We start from the raw sequence: 14,175 nt of genomic DNA, 5'->3' as shown, positions 1-14,175 counted from the left end.
CCGCTGTTATAATTGTCAGTCACTGTCACCATCATGGTTACCGTGGGAGGACAGGAGGCCCTCACAGAAACAGCGCTGAGGGGTGTCGAGTGTTCCTGCGTCTCCTTCTCCGCAGCTCTGGCCTGAAGGCGAGGTCGAATGTCATCAGCTACGTCACTGTCAACGACTCTCCGGACTCCGACTCTTCCTTGAGCAGCCCCTATTCTGCGGACGCCCTGAGTGCTCTCCGGGGCGATAGTGGGCCCCTCCCGGAGGGCTCCGGCAGGGGCGGGGGTGACGGCACGGGCACTGGCACCCGCACCATCATTGTGCCTCCGCTGAAGACGCAGCCGGGCGACTGCACTGCGGCCACGCAGGCCTCGGGTGAGTGTCTGCACCGCGGGCGTCTCGCTGTCCGCCCTTGTGCGTGTCCTTCCGCCTGGGCTGGAGACCCGAGGCGTAGATGTCCTTGAAGATTACTTAACTCAGAAATTAGTTCCCTGTTGTAGGCAATTATTTTTGGCCATTGGTTTATCTTTTCTCTGTTTATTTTGCTTGGATTAATGAGAAAAAATGAATTTGTAGTGTCAGAAATACACGCACTGCTGATGGGAGAAGGTTGACAAGACATACGTTATATGGCAGGGAGAATTAGCAAGCATTTTTTGTTTTACCACAGGTGATTTGTTTTGATGATCCAGAAGTGGGCAGGAACCGATACTGTTAAAAGTGACTACACAGATGTTTTTGGAAAACAATATGCACTTCAGATTTTTTCTCTGCCAGTGTCATAGCAGTGATGCTTTTCTGGGTTTTAGTATCAAACGAATCACCTTTCTGTGTGCCGTCGGATGCCAGGCCTAGGCTCCTTGGGTCGGTACTGGGGATGCTCACTGTGGCGCTGGGCGCGGATCTCCTCACCTCTGACTCATGTGACCGCCCACTGCCAGTGTTCCTGGTCGGGAGCCTGCAGTGAGTTCAGGGTCAGAACCTCGGCCTCCTCAGCCTCTGGTCGGAAGGGGCAAGAAAGTTGAGGGGAGGCACGCACATGTCTTAACCTCTTTAGCCCTGGAAATAGTGAAAACCAAATTGTGGCCCCACCCAGAGGCAAAGGGCCCAGGAGATGTAGTCCTTGACTAGGCGGCAGTTTCCGGTGGACACTACACAGCAAAGGAGGCGGCATGCATTTTTGGTGTCAGTATAGCTGTCTCCACTGTGTTTGTGTGACTCGGTGTTTTGCTGTGAATAACGTTATACCAGAGACAGACACTGGGTTCTAATAGGAAGGTATTGTGTTACGTGCAGCCAGCTGTCCCTTGCAGACAAGGCAGAATGTCTCTGTCAGGCTACTGAGCAAGGCTGTTAGGAGATCTGTCCATGGTTGGGCCCAAAGGCAAGAGCTCTCCACAGTCAACTGTTCAAAGCTCCAGCCTTCCTCATGGGAGCCAGCAGGATGCAAGATTTCGAAGACTGATTTTGCTTATTCAACTGCCCTGCAATTTCTTAGAATTTGAAGACAATGCGTGCCCAACAAGATATAATCTTGCCTTTCTTTAAACCCTTTTGATACTTAAATGTCCTAAGTATTAGCCACATCTAGCTCAGCCTCGCATTGTCCTTGCTGCACTTTTTTCATCCCTTCCTGCATAAAACTAGGCCCCCGGCGGGGGGAACTGTGCCTTGTGCTTGTATTTCATTAGTGCCTTGCACGTTACAAAAGATTGGATAATACTTACCGAAGTATACATGCTGCAGGTCCCTTATGAGCTTCGTAGCGGGACCGGAAAGAAACGGATAATACAGTCTGTGTTCTGGTGTAAATGCAATGCAGGAAACAAGGCACGCCTAAAACCTCACCTCCCGCCAGCCTCGCACAGCCGGGCACCGAGGACACTGTGTGAAGCCGTCTGAGGTTTAGCCCGTGACCCCGAGCGGGTGGCTTCTCCTAACTAACGAAGGCCTGCCTGACTGACTTTCAGGTCTCCTGGGCAGTAAGACCAAGCCGGTGGCCTCAGTGAGTGGGCAGTCATCTGGATGCTGCATCACCCCCACGGGGTACCGAGCTCAGCGCGGGGGGGCCAGCACAGCGCAGCCGCTCAACCTTAGCCAGGTAAGCGCTGGGGACTGCTGGCTTCTGTGCGGGGCCCTGCCTACTGTTACTCTCTGGAGAACCCCGCTTCTGGCTGGACCCCTGAATAAAGCCAAATGAAGCTCCTTTCGTGTCAGACCATTGGGCGTTCTGTGGCCTGTCAGATCTGCGCGTGCCGTGCCTCTCCGCCCCGGTGGAGTGTGCTTGGGGCGGACAGCCCAGGCTTCCCACCAGTCCTTCTAGTCTGTCCTGGGAGATTAGAGAAGCATCTGGAATGTAGAAGGAGCCTGAGATGCCTTAGTCCGTGTCTGGTTCTGCACCACCCCATCCTTCCAGACCAGACTCTCTTCCTTTAACTAACTCCCAGATCAGAACTAACTCGAGCCTCCCACTGTTTACTTGAGGCAAGAGACAGGGGAAAGCTTTCTGGCCACCTAGTCAACCAGTGCTAGTCCTACCTGTTGTGTGAGTCTGGGGCGTGGGGCTTTCTCCTCCCATCTGATCGTCTGGCGGTGTGGCAGGGGGCGGGGGGGGGGGGTCACTATTCTATTTGTGTTCACGCTTTCCTCGGCTCAGATTCTGGTGCTTGTGTGATGTCTACTAGTAGTGAGAAAAGTGCACATGTGAGGGTGTGATTCTGTGTGTGTGTGAAAGACAGAGAAGAGCATGTGTAAGTGCAAATGTAAGTTCGAGTTAGTGCATGTGTTTTAGGCTCCACAATTCAAGAGGGATATGAAGAACTTAGAGGAGAACAAGAGAAAACATGGCCGAGAAAGAAAGGTTAGGAAAAATTCAGATTCACTGACGCCAGAATAGGGTGAGTTGAGTCGCCAGTTACTACCCTGCAGGAGTGGGCACCCCTCTGAACTCTCGACCCTGCCCCCCACCCCTGTCGTGCTTGAGAGCACAGTGCTGCCCCCTGGGCTGGGTTAGGGTCTGGGCTGCCCAGAAGCAGTGTGAGTTCAACCCTGAGCTCTCGGCTCGGCCTTGGCTGCTCCGGACCGGAGTGACCGCGAGATTCCTGATGCCCTCCTTCCTCCTTCCAGAACCAGCCGTCGTCATCAGCGCCAGCCCCGCAGGAGAGAAGCAGCAACCCTGCCCCCCGCAGGCAGCAGGCGTTTGTGGCCCCGCTCTCCCAAGCCCCCTACGCCTTCCAGCATGGCAGCCCACTGCACTCGACGGGGCACCCACACCTGGCCCCGGCCCCTGCTCACTTGCCAAGCCAGCCTCACCTGTATACATACGCGGCCCCCACCTCCGCTGCCGCGCTGGGCTCCACCAGCTCCATTGCTCATCTCTTCTCCCCCCAGGGCTCCGCGCGGCACGCCGCAGCCTACACCACCCACCCCAGCACTCTGGTGCACCAGGTCCCTGTCAGTGTGGGGCCCAGCCTCCTCACCTCTGCCAGTGTGGCCCCCGCTCAGTATCAGCACCAGTTTGCCACCCAGTCCTACATTGGGTCGTCCCGGGGCTCAGCCATCTACACTGGATACCCACTGAGCCCTACCAAGATCAGCCAGTATTCCTACTTGTAGTTGGGGAGCCCAGGGGGAGCCCCACAGCCACCTCTCCTGGCTCCAAGCTCTTCGCTGTGGGCTCCCAGAGCCTCTGCCTCACTGTCTCTGGAGACTCCTCAGCCGGCACCTTGCTCTGCAGGGGCCACTGGAGCAGAAGGGTTTTCTCCAGGAACCTGTGTCGGTGTCGGCCGCCTCCCTGTAGCCTCCCAGTCCGCCCTCCTTGTCACCCTTTGTCTTCCGACTGCAGCTTGGTGTCCGGGAGAGTTCAGGTGCCCCTCTTCTGCCGTTCCCAAGGAGGAGGATCCTTCTGAAGTCACCCTCCGAAAAATATTTTCTCTATTTCTATAAATGCTTTTAAAAACAAGCGAAGCCCCTTTTTATTTAACGTCGTTTTGTCGTAGTTGCTGTTCAGAGGGAAAATGCTGATGGAAGGACTTGAAACCTGGCAATAAGTGAGAAAAGAAAAATCAGTACTTTTTGCTGTTTAAGAACCAAGACTTAAAATTGCCTACTTTAAGAATAGCTCTCACAAGTCCTCATTTTACTATCAGGCATTTCTCCTCAAGATTTTACTTTTGTTTGTGAGCTATTTAAACTTACAATGTTTTAGCTTTGTTCTCATGTCACATTATACTCAAGGGTCAGTTGTCACTTCTGCGGAATGCATACTGCTCTGTGTTATCGTTGGGGTTCTCCAGCCGCTCCTGTATCTATTACAAAGTAGTGTTGAAAAGGCAGCTCTCCGCCTGCTGGTTAACTTCGTGCGAGAGCTCCTGCCGTGAAAACACAGAACACCAGGTATTCTTTTTAAGTGAAGCACCATGCATTCTTTTAAAATTATTTTTTAAAAAGTCCTACTCTGGGTCAGCTTAAATTTCATTATGGAAAAGCCATGCAGGTGGTTATTATTGTGTGGTGGTGGTGGTTTTATTATATGCAAAAATCTCTTTGTATTATGTGATACTGGCATTAATGAGCTTTGCCTAAAGATTAGTATAGTATGAATTTTCAATAACACACCTCTCTCTCTCCTCGCCTCCCCTCTCCCTTCTGTTCTCTGTGATTTATCTGGGGAGAAAGCTAAAGAATCTGAAACCAGATGAGAACATTGTGTATAGCTTTTATACTTTAAAGTAGCTTCCTTTGTATGCCAGCAGCAAATTGAATGCTCTCTTATTAAGACTTATACAATAAGTGCATGTAGGAATTGCAAAAAATATTTTAAAATTTTATTACTGAATTTAAAAATATTTTAGAAGTTTTGTAATGGTGGTGTTTTAATATTTTGCATAATTAAATATGTACATATTGATTAGAAAAATATAACAAGCAATTTTTCCTGCTAACCCAAGATGTTATTTGTGATCAAATGTGTAGTGATTACACCTGAATTGTGTATTTAGTGTGTGTCTGACCCTCCAGTGTTACCCCGGAGATGGCACTGATGTCTCCATTGTATTTAAACCAAAAGGAACTGATACTTGTTGGAATGTATGTGAACTAATTGCAATTATATTAGAGCATATTACTGTAGTGCTGAGTGAGCAGGGGCACTGCCTGCGAGGGGAGGAGACCCTTGGAATCGTTTTGCACAGGTGTGTCTGGTGAGGAGTCGTTCAGTGTGTGTCTCTTCCCTCCCTCCTCCTCCTTCCCTTATTGTAGTGCCTTATATGATAATGTAGTGGTGATAGCGTTTACAGTGAGCTCGCCTTAGGATGGACCAGCAGGCCCGGTGGGCCCTCCTCCGTTCGCTGGGGTTTGTCAGAACAGGACGAGTAGCCGTGTTGTGTCAGTGCGTTGTTCTCAGCTTCCCTGCCGATGTTGAAAAACAGAAATAGCAGCTTTTCTCCTTCTCCACCATTCTGCCTCCTTTGCGTTTTGGTGTCGCAGCCGAGCTCTCCCAGAGCCGTTGTCCCCGAGAGGCTCTCATGGCGCGTCGCTGCCCTGCTGCTGTGAGTGCCTGGGGAGCAGGTGGGGGTGGGGGCAAGCCAGGATTTACTAGGCATTTCGACTTTTTAAAAAGTATGTGCAATCACTTTGAGAATGAGATCCCCCCCTTTCCCCATGTGGCAGTCCTTCCTGCAAATAGCTGACATTCCTAGTGAAATACTTGCCTGTCAAAAAAAAACATGTAACAGACGTGTCTATACCAAAGAGCCTGTCGTACTGCTTCCCGTGTCCCCGTGCTGCCAGGGGTAGTGTTGTGATGCCGCTGTGGCAGGGAACTCACAGAAAGGTTTCTTAGCTGGTGAAGAATATTAAGAAGGAACCAGAGCCAGCTGAGTCATTGGGCTTTTTGAGGTTTCTTTCTTAACAACTAGTATATTCTTGGGGCCCTTCCAACTGTGAAATCGTCCTTGTACTCTCAGCTCCTGCATGGATCTGGGTCAAGTAGAGGGTACTGGGGATGGGGATGTTCCTGCCCGTAAAAGATTTGGGGGGAGAAGGTTGATCTAAGATGCAGTGTTCCATCTGAACCGAGAGTGACATACCAGAGAGATAGTCTAGGACCGGTTCTTCGTGGAGATGGTGCCAAGGAGGTGCAGGATGGAGCTGGGAGACTGCGTGGGGGCCGGTCAGCGAGCTCTGCACCGGGTCGAACACCAAGGAGCTGTCAGGGTATTTGGAGTTCTTCACTGTAAGGAGCAAGGGCTTCCAGGACGGGGCAGACCGCCAGTACAGCCTCCCAGGAACATGTCGGTGTTTTCTGTGTGTTTTTAAATCGTATGGAGTTGTGTTCTCAGCACTGTGTTGGTCAGGACACCCACGCAGTTAGTATAGTTTCTGTCGTTAGTGTTACACAGTGTTCTGGTCAGCGCGTGTGATCTCCGTGTCTCCTTTTTGCCAAGCACATTCTGATTTTCTTGCTCAAGGGCAGATCTAGTTTCTAATGGAATCATTTTTTTGTTCTTTATCTTCCCTCTGCAAGGGTTAGGAATTGCCATTTTTCAAGAAACGAGATGCGGGGTGGGGAAACCCACAAAACACTCCACTCCTGTCCCCAATCCAATAGATACATACATCATTTAAGACGCAGAGGAAAAGACAATACCAAGGTCTTCTATTGTTACCTTAATCATCTTGCTAGCATTGTGTGGCTTTAGGGATTTTAGAGATTTTCAGTCTTAGTTTAAAAATTGGCATTTTGGATTTACCAAGACAAAAGTCCACCCGTGTCTGCTGAATGTGCGTGTGCTCAGTGTGGCTCTGGACTCTGCGCCTGGGGCTCGCCATGTCTGGCCCTGGCAGGACCGGAGAGGCCCTGGGGATTCAGTGAGCAGCAGGCCTGGGCCACGGTGGCCTGGCCCCAGACCAGGTGAAGGCCCCAAGGCCTCTCAGGAGTTGCATTTTCAGCTCCTGCCCTTCAGGGTGAGAGAGCAAGTAGGGGAATGTGAAGAACAGCCACTCAAGGCTCGTCAGGACCCCGATCACTCGAGTTTTTACTAGCTCCCAAGAGGGGATCCCACCGTCCGAGCTCAGCTGAGAGCTGGCCCCGGGAGCAAGAACTGCATTTCAGACCGTTCTGAAGGGCCCTCCATAGCCCTCCCCGAGGGGGCTGCGCCTGGCTGCCCTTCGCCAGGCAAGCACAGCAGCGGGTGTTGTAGTCAGCGTTATTATGCAAAACCCACTGGTTATGATGGTTTGCTCTAAGTTAGGAAATGAAATTGCCTCTCAGTGACAGATACGGCCCAGGCCTGCTTCCTGTTCCCGGTTTTGTTTTTAACTGATGGATGGTGCAGCATGTCTACATGCTTGTTTGTTGCTGAACTTATATAACGTGTGGTTTTGATTCAGCTCGAAAAATAATCTCACTACATGTAGCAGTACATTATATGTAATGTTAGTATTTCTGCTTTGAATCCTTGATATTGCGATGGAATTCCAACTTTATTAAATGTATTTGATATGCTAGTTATTGTGTGCGATTTACACTTTTTTTGCTTTTCCCCTTTTCTGGTTGTGCGCTTCCTTTTACAACAAGCCTCTAGAAGCAGTTTCTGAGAATTACTGAGTTATGTTTGTAATGCAGATGTACTTAGGGAGTATGTAAAATAATCATTTTAACAAATAAATAGATATTTAAAATTTAATACTAACTATGGGAAAAGGGTCCATTGTGTAAAACATAGTTTATCTTTGGATTCAATGTTTGTCTTTGGTTTTACAAAGTAGCTTGTATTTTCAGTATTTTCTATATAATATGGTAAAATGTAGAGCAATTGCGATGCATCAATAAAATGGGTAAATTTTCTGATTCACGTGGCTGTTTTTGACTTTTGTTGTGGGATGCCCGTCCCGTGGCGCTCTCCCAGCCGCTGTCGGTGATGATAAGTCACCCCGGACACGACACGGTCTGTTGTTCCCGCGGGGAAGGGGGTGGCGGTTCCCTCTAGGGGAGAATGCCCGAGCCCGAGCCAGTCTCGGAAACAGCTTTCACTGAGATTGGCGTGCACAGGGATATATGTCAAAGGGCTCTATGGTTACAATAAACAGATACTGTTTATAGATGACAGTTGAAGAAACACAGAAATCTGCCTCAGGTCAGGGTCTGCTAGACACACTGGCATCAGAGGATCCTTAGGCTAAGGAGTTCACTCCTTATGATTTGAACTTAAACCTCTGGGTTTACAGAGGCAGGGCCATAGCAAAGCAAAACAAGCTTCAAAGGATGCAATGTAGATATTTCAGGCCTGACTGCCTGGGGGAACCCTCAGTGTTGTGTCGGGTGGTGCCTGCCTGCCTCCTGCGTTCATGGCATTCCAGTGGAGACTCACACAGGGAAGCCCTTACTCGGGGCTACAGTCTCCCAAACCACACAAAGCCGTCCCCAGCATTTCCTTATGGGGGTAGAAGGGGGATCAATAAAAGGCATCTTTGGAGTACCTAAATACACTCAAACATTATTTGGCAAATTATATATTGAAGACAAGTGTATTTTTCATGCAGACCCCACAACAGAAAGGAGGCGGCATCGGTAGGGAACATTTCTGAGAACACGGTTCCAGGCCCCTGACTTGAGATCATTGGGGTCTGGCCCTTCCCAAGAGGCGGAAACGTCTGACACAGGCGAATGAAACGTTGTTTCCTAGCGTGTTCCACCCAACACCTAAAGGAGCAGAATGAAAACGAAGCTCACCACGAGAAGATGCTCCTCTTCCCTCTGTTCACGCTGCACTGTTAGAAGCAAAGTCCTTTTTAGGGAAGGAGCATTTCCGGTCAGATTTCTCTGGATTCTGAAGGGAGTAAACTTGCTCCAGATAAAGAATTAGAGATGGGTCTGGGTCAGGCATTGCAAGTCTCCGACTAAATGCTGCCTTCGTTGGGTTCCTTTGGACACGTGTTTCAGGCCACGTTAAACCCCGCAGTGGCCACCAGTGCAGTGCGTCTGGGGCTCCTGAAGTCCTAGCTGGGATATAGAAATAAGAAACATTTAGGAACACTTTTAAACTACAACAAGAGAAATGATCAAGAGTCCTTTCCCATTAGTAGGGAAGCCAGAGTATATTTATTTTGATTTACACTGCACATATTTTTCCGATGTTTTTCCTGAGTAAATAAGTGTAAAATTAGTGTCAGCTTGCTGAACATGCCCCAGTTAAGAAAAGGCAATACCTAGAACCTTTCAGGCAAAGGAAAGCCATCTAGTAAGGCTTTGCTGTCAATCAGGCTTCCAGGCAACCAAGAGTTTACTTCTCAGTGACTTGTTTTTGTGTTGTTTTCCAAGACGTTTTTGACCTGTTATATTTTCTTTTTAGGCTAGACCAGAGAGAGATTGGGATTGCCCCATAAGCAACTGGGTAGTCTGTGGGGAAATCTGCATTTTAATGATAAAAATTCCTATAAATTCACTATGCTTGGCTTGCTTTGTGGAAAATTCCACATGAAGTTCAAGTCAGCCTCGGTTTCCCTATTAATCTTGAGATGATACCTAAGGTTTAGCACTAGATGGCGCCAATGAGCTATGGGAGAAGGTCGTGCAATTGGCTACTGAGGCTTCCACCCCGCCCAAAACCTTTCCCACTCAAACCTCATCTCCCCTGCTTCCAGCTTCCACTGAACAAGGCAAAAAACAATCTGTGCTGTTACTGTTGGGAAGGGAAAGGATTAATGAAGGTTCTTTCTTATGTCAGTGCTGGAAACCTTCTGAGACATGGGAAGAGTTTGCTGTTTTCTCCGGGGCCCCCCCGGCCCAGCTTCTTTTCCCGGGTGGCCGCCCAGGAGGAGGCTCTGCCCCAGGGTTTCCATCTCCTTCCCCTCTCCCGAGGAGCCCACAGCCTAGGCTGGAGGTGGTTAAGGCTTCTGGCTGCTCTGCAGCGGGGCCATCTGTGTTTGATCAGTCCAGGCAGGAAGGAGGGGCAGGGGCTGTAAAGGGCCTGAAAGCATTCCAGAGGAGTGAGAGAGACCCAGAGGTCCGGAAGGACGAGGCCCCGCCCCCGCCCCGCCTCCAGCGCGAACCCGCGGGCTCCGGCGAAGAGGCCCCGGCCCACCACTGCACACTCCTACCCCTGCCCGCTCTCCCGCTGCCATGGGGCCCGGCTCTCCTCTCTTCATCCTGCTCCTTCTGTCATTGTGGGGACCCCTTCGGGGGCAGCAGCACCACCTGGTGGAGTACATGGAACGCCGACTAGTTGCCTTAGAGGTGAGAGACTCCTTTCTCTTCTATCCCGGTTTGTCAGGTATCAGGCATCTAGGGAGAAGATTGGGCTCTGTAAAAACCTACAGAAAGCTCCGCCTTTCACTAAGAAGATCCTCTTTCCCCACAAACACAGAGCAACTCACACCTTTGTGCTGCCCCCACCCGGGGAGGGATTAGAGAGCAGAGGGACACGGAGTGGAAAGGAGAGCTAGGAGGTGGGGATGCATCTGAGAATTCTGTTCGGTTGTTGCAAGCTCCCACACAACTTTCTGCCATTTTAACCCTTTGAAGTCTGTAGCATCCTAATCCCAGGAGAATTGTGTAACCGAGCAGAGACCCCTCCCCACCCTGGGGGCTCAGGGACTCAGTGGCCCGGCTCACAGAGAACGCAGGCTGGAGGACACACCATAGGGGCAGGGGCCGGGGTGAATCTGAGCCAGGCTTTCTGCACACTTAGCATCTCTGAACGTCTGGCTTCCTTTCTACAGGGGTAGAAGGGGTCGATGCTGCCGAGCTGAGTGTGCTTTCCCCCTTTCCCGACTCCCTGGTTGGGCCTCTCCCTGCCTGGGAGTTGTAAGCCCGCAGCCCTCCCCCCTCCCGCCCCCTCCCTGCAGGAGCGGCTGGCCCAGTGCCAGGACCAGAGCAGTCGGCATGCCGCTGAGCTGCGGGACTTCAAGAACAAGATGCTGCCGCTGCTCGAGGTGGCCGAGAAGGAGCGGGAGGCCCTCCGAACTGAGGCGGACACCATCGCGGGGAGAGTGGACCGTCTGGAGCGAGAGGTCGACTATCTGGAGATGCAGAGCCCAGCTCTACCCTGTGAAGACGTTGGCGAGAGAGTGGCGGACGGCGCTGGGACCAAAGGCAAGGGCAGAAGAAATGAGAAGTATGACATGGTGACAGGTAAGCGATCTGAAAGCCGGCCCCCGACTCGGAGACCCGTGCTCTTGCGTGGGCAGCAGCCCGCACGGAGGGATCGAAGCCCCGCAGGCCACACTGAACTGCCCTCCACTGCTCCCTTCCTCCTCCTCCTCCTCCTCGCCCCAGACCGCTCCGGCTGTGTCTTTGGAATCTGCCTTAGGGCAGCTCTGCAGTGACAGGTCCATGAAGGGGAGTTGCCGTGGGCCCAGGCCCCCTGTGGTGCCCTTTCCCCTCAGTCCGCCATGAGAGTGGATGCCTCCAATGGGCAAATGTGTGCTGTCCTCCAGTGGCCGCCCCCGGGGGGTGGAGGGGTTGGGCGTCTGACTCTTGCCTGCATTTCCTTGTCCTGTGCTTCTCTCCTCGCCCACCAGACTGTGGCTACACAATCTCTCAGGTGAGGTCAATGAAGATCCTGAAGCGGTTCGGCGGCCCAGCCGGCCTGTGGACCAAGGACCCCCTGGGGCCGGCGGAGAAGATCTACGTGTTAGACGGGACCCAGAACGACACGGCCTTTGTCTTCCCAAGGCTGCGCGACTTCACCCTTGCCATGGCGGCCCGGAAGGCGTCCCGGATCCGGGTCCCCTTCCCCTGGATCGGCACGGGGCAGCTGGTCTACGGCGGCTTCCTTTACTACGCCCGGAGGCCGCCCGGGGGCCCCGGAGGGGGCGGCGGGCTGGAGAACACGCTGCAGCTCATCAAGTTCCACCTGGCCAACCGCACCGTGGTGGACAGCTCGGTGTTCCCGGCCGAGGGCCTGGTCCCCCCGTACGGGCTGACGCCGCACACGTACATTGACCTGGCCGCCGACGAGGAGGGCCTCTGGGCGGTCTACGCCACCCAGGAGGACGACAGGCACCTGTGTTTGGCCAAGTTAGACCCGCAGACGCTGGACACCGAGCAGCAGTGGGACACGCCGTGTCCCAGGGAGAACGCGGAGGCTGCCTTCGTCATCTGTGGCACCCTGTATGTGGTCTACAACACCCGCCCTGCCAGCCGGGCCCGCGTGCAGTGCTCCTTCGATGCCAGTGGCACCCTGACCCCGGAGAGGGCCGCCCTCCCTTACTTCCCGCGCCGGTACGGCGCCCACGCCAGCCTCCGCTACAACCCCCGCGAGCGCCAGCTCTACGCCTGGGATGACGGCTACCAGCTCGTCTACAAGCTGGAGATGAGGAGCAAAGAGGAGGAAGTCTGAGGAGCTCGCCTCTCTGACGAGTCTCTCTCCTCTCCGTGCAGTTGTAGCCCCACTGAATCTCCCGTCCTCATCATCCCGACGTGCGCGAGTCGTAGTTCAGATCTCGTATTCCTAGCCAGTGGAGGCCACGTTCCCAGGGCCTCTTCATTCCATGTGGGATCGTGAGGAGTCCTTTTGGAGCTAAAGGGGGAAAGAAACCCTAAGGGTGCACTCTTCTCTCCTGCCCCATGTCCACAAATTTCAGGCCACAGATGACCCAGAACCAGAGCTCTGACCTCGTGTGGGGGTGACCCCAGTGAGAGGCCACAGAGTACGTGCCTCTGTGTGGGCTGGAGGAGAGAGGGCTGGGAGACGTTCCGCTCGGCCGTCTCTCCCTTCAGTGTCCTCAAGAATGGGACTTCCTCCACCTCGTTTTGTACTGAAACGTCTTGCATTAAAAGGAAAACCCACTGCTCCTCGCCTGTGTGTGTTTGGGGTCACCCTCGGGTCCTGTTTCCACCCCATGACCCTCTGTTCCCTCCTCCACCCCACCCCCACTCCTTCGGAGGAGTCCACACTAGGGACTTGGCTGGGTTCCCTGGCTGCGGGAGAAGGAACTTCTCTCGTTACAGATTTTACTGTGAGGCGCTGGGGGAAGTAGCCGAATCGCGCCCCTGGAGGAGGCTGGGCAAACTTCTCCACACCCCCTTCCTCCCCAGCAGCCCTCCCAGAGCCACCAGTGGCACCGTGCCTCCGGCCACGAGACGGCCCAGGGGCAGGGTGTCCAATTCCAATTCTCAGAGGTTCTCAACCAGAAAATGAGTTTCAGTCGCATGGAAGTCTACTGCGGAGGCCAGAGGACCGCATGTGCTTCCAGTAAGAACGGGCAGCCTCATCTCTAGAGGAGAGACTCACTCGGCCCCCAGCCCCGAACCCCACTCCCATCGCCAGCATCAGGCTGGCCCCCAGGGTTGCACAATCGGACTTGGTCTGAACTCTGATTTTCCTGCTGCCACAGCGTCTGCGGTTTGGGTGGAGGGGCAGTGACCATGTCTGAGATGTTAGTTCTACCAGTTTCCCAACACACTCCCCCTCTCCACCCTCCTCCTCCCCTCTTTCCCACCCCGGGCCTGGAACCTGGCAGAAGTCCCTCCAGGAGTCCTGGGAACTTAACCCTTTCTTGACGGTACCCGGGCTCTGGTTTGCATCTGGGGAGGGAAGGGGGCAGGAAGAGGAAAACCCGGGGCTGTGGACTCCAGGCTCCAGGAGTCAACTGTTGAGCAATGTACCAGGCCGGCCCCTGCTTCGCCCCTGCCGGGCCCGGGGGAGCAAGGCTGCCTGCCTGGTGGACCAGACCCCCTGCGTTGTGGGGAAGTGGACCTCAGACCACCGTGGGAGTCCTCGTGGTGATTCACCTCAAGGGGGGAGGGAGAGGAACGTGGTCTTCTGCCCACAGTGCACCTGTCCACCCCCCAGAATAGGGTGGGTGGGCCAGGGCCCCCAGCGAGCCGCCTCTGCCTTCCCTGCTCAGGCGGAGCTGCTCCCCGTGGTGAGGAGGGGGAGAGCACGGCAGTAGGAGCCTGAGGCGGAGGGGCTTGCGCCCATTCCATTCTCTCCTAATGTGGGGCTGGCAGCCGTAATCACCGCCTGCCAGCCCGCAGAGGGGGCTGCCCACCGAACATCTGCCCCAGCGCACCGCTGGGAGGGCTGCAGCGGGGGAGAGGGAGGCCGATCTCAGGGGAGCCCGGAGACAGGGGTGCCCCCATGAGCAGGGCGGCCACGCAGCACTGTGGCTGTGCGTGGGTGCACCTGGCGGGAGTCTCCCCACGCCGTGGCGTGACTGCATGTCAGTGACTGTGTATGT

General features: G+C 53.6%; 2 protein-coding genes across 5 annotated transcripts in view; both read left to right on the top strand.

Moving 5' to 3' along the window:
- The window catches only part of HIPK1 (homeodomain interacting protein kinase 1), a 52,590-nt gene extending 44,750 nt beyond the window's left edge, over nt 1–7,840 (top strand). For 2 of the 4 annotated variants that reach the window (XM_045861706.1, XM_045861705.1), the window contains exons 14-16: nt 116–363; nt 1,959–2,089; nt 3,115–7,840. In XM_045861706.1, coding sequence (XP_045717662.1) covers nt 116–363; nt 1,959–2,089; nt 3,115–3,603 — 868 coding nt within the window. In that variant the 3' untranslated portion in view covers nt 3,604–7,840. Of the gene's footprint in view, nt 1–115; nt 364–1,958; nt 2,090–2,779; nt 2,886–3,114 lie in introns of all 4 variants that reach the window. The other 2 variants (XM_045861708.1, XM_045861707.1) reach the window with 2 other exon arrangements.
- Nucleotides 7,841–10,037: 2,197 nt separating this feature from the next.
- Nucleotides 10,038–12,787, top strand: OLFML3 (olfactomedin like 3). The gene is made up of 3 exons (XM_045816749.1): nt 10,038–10,225; nt 10,837–11,122; nt 11,512–12,787. Exons 1-3 carry the CDS (start codon nt 10,112–10,114, stop codon nt 12,330–12,332), a joined length of 1,221 nt encoding a protein of 406 aa, XP_045672705.1. The 5' UTR covers nt 10,038–10,111; the 3' UTR covers nt 12,333–12,787.
- The last annotated feature ends 1,388 nt before the right edge of the window (nt 12,788–14,175 follow it).

The sequence above is a fragment of the Phyllostomus hastatus genome, unplaced genomic scaffold (assembly GCF_019186645.2).
Source record: "Phyllostomus hastatus isolate PE091 unplaced genomic scaffold, TTU_PhHast_1.1 phas_scaffold_216, whole genome shotgun sequence".
NCBI classification, from domain to species: Eukaryota; Metazoa; Chordata; class Mammalia; order Chiroptera; family Phyllostomidae; genus Phyllostomus; species Phyllostomus hastatus.
The sequence above is the reverse complement of the archived record's forward strand: the minus strand, read 5'-3'. Positions and strand labels throughout refer to the sequence as shown.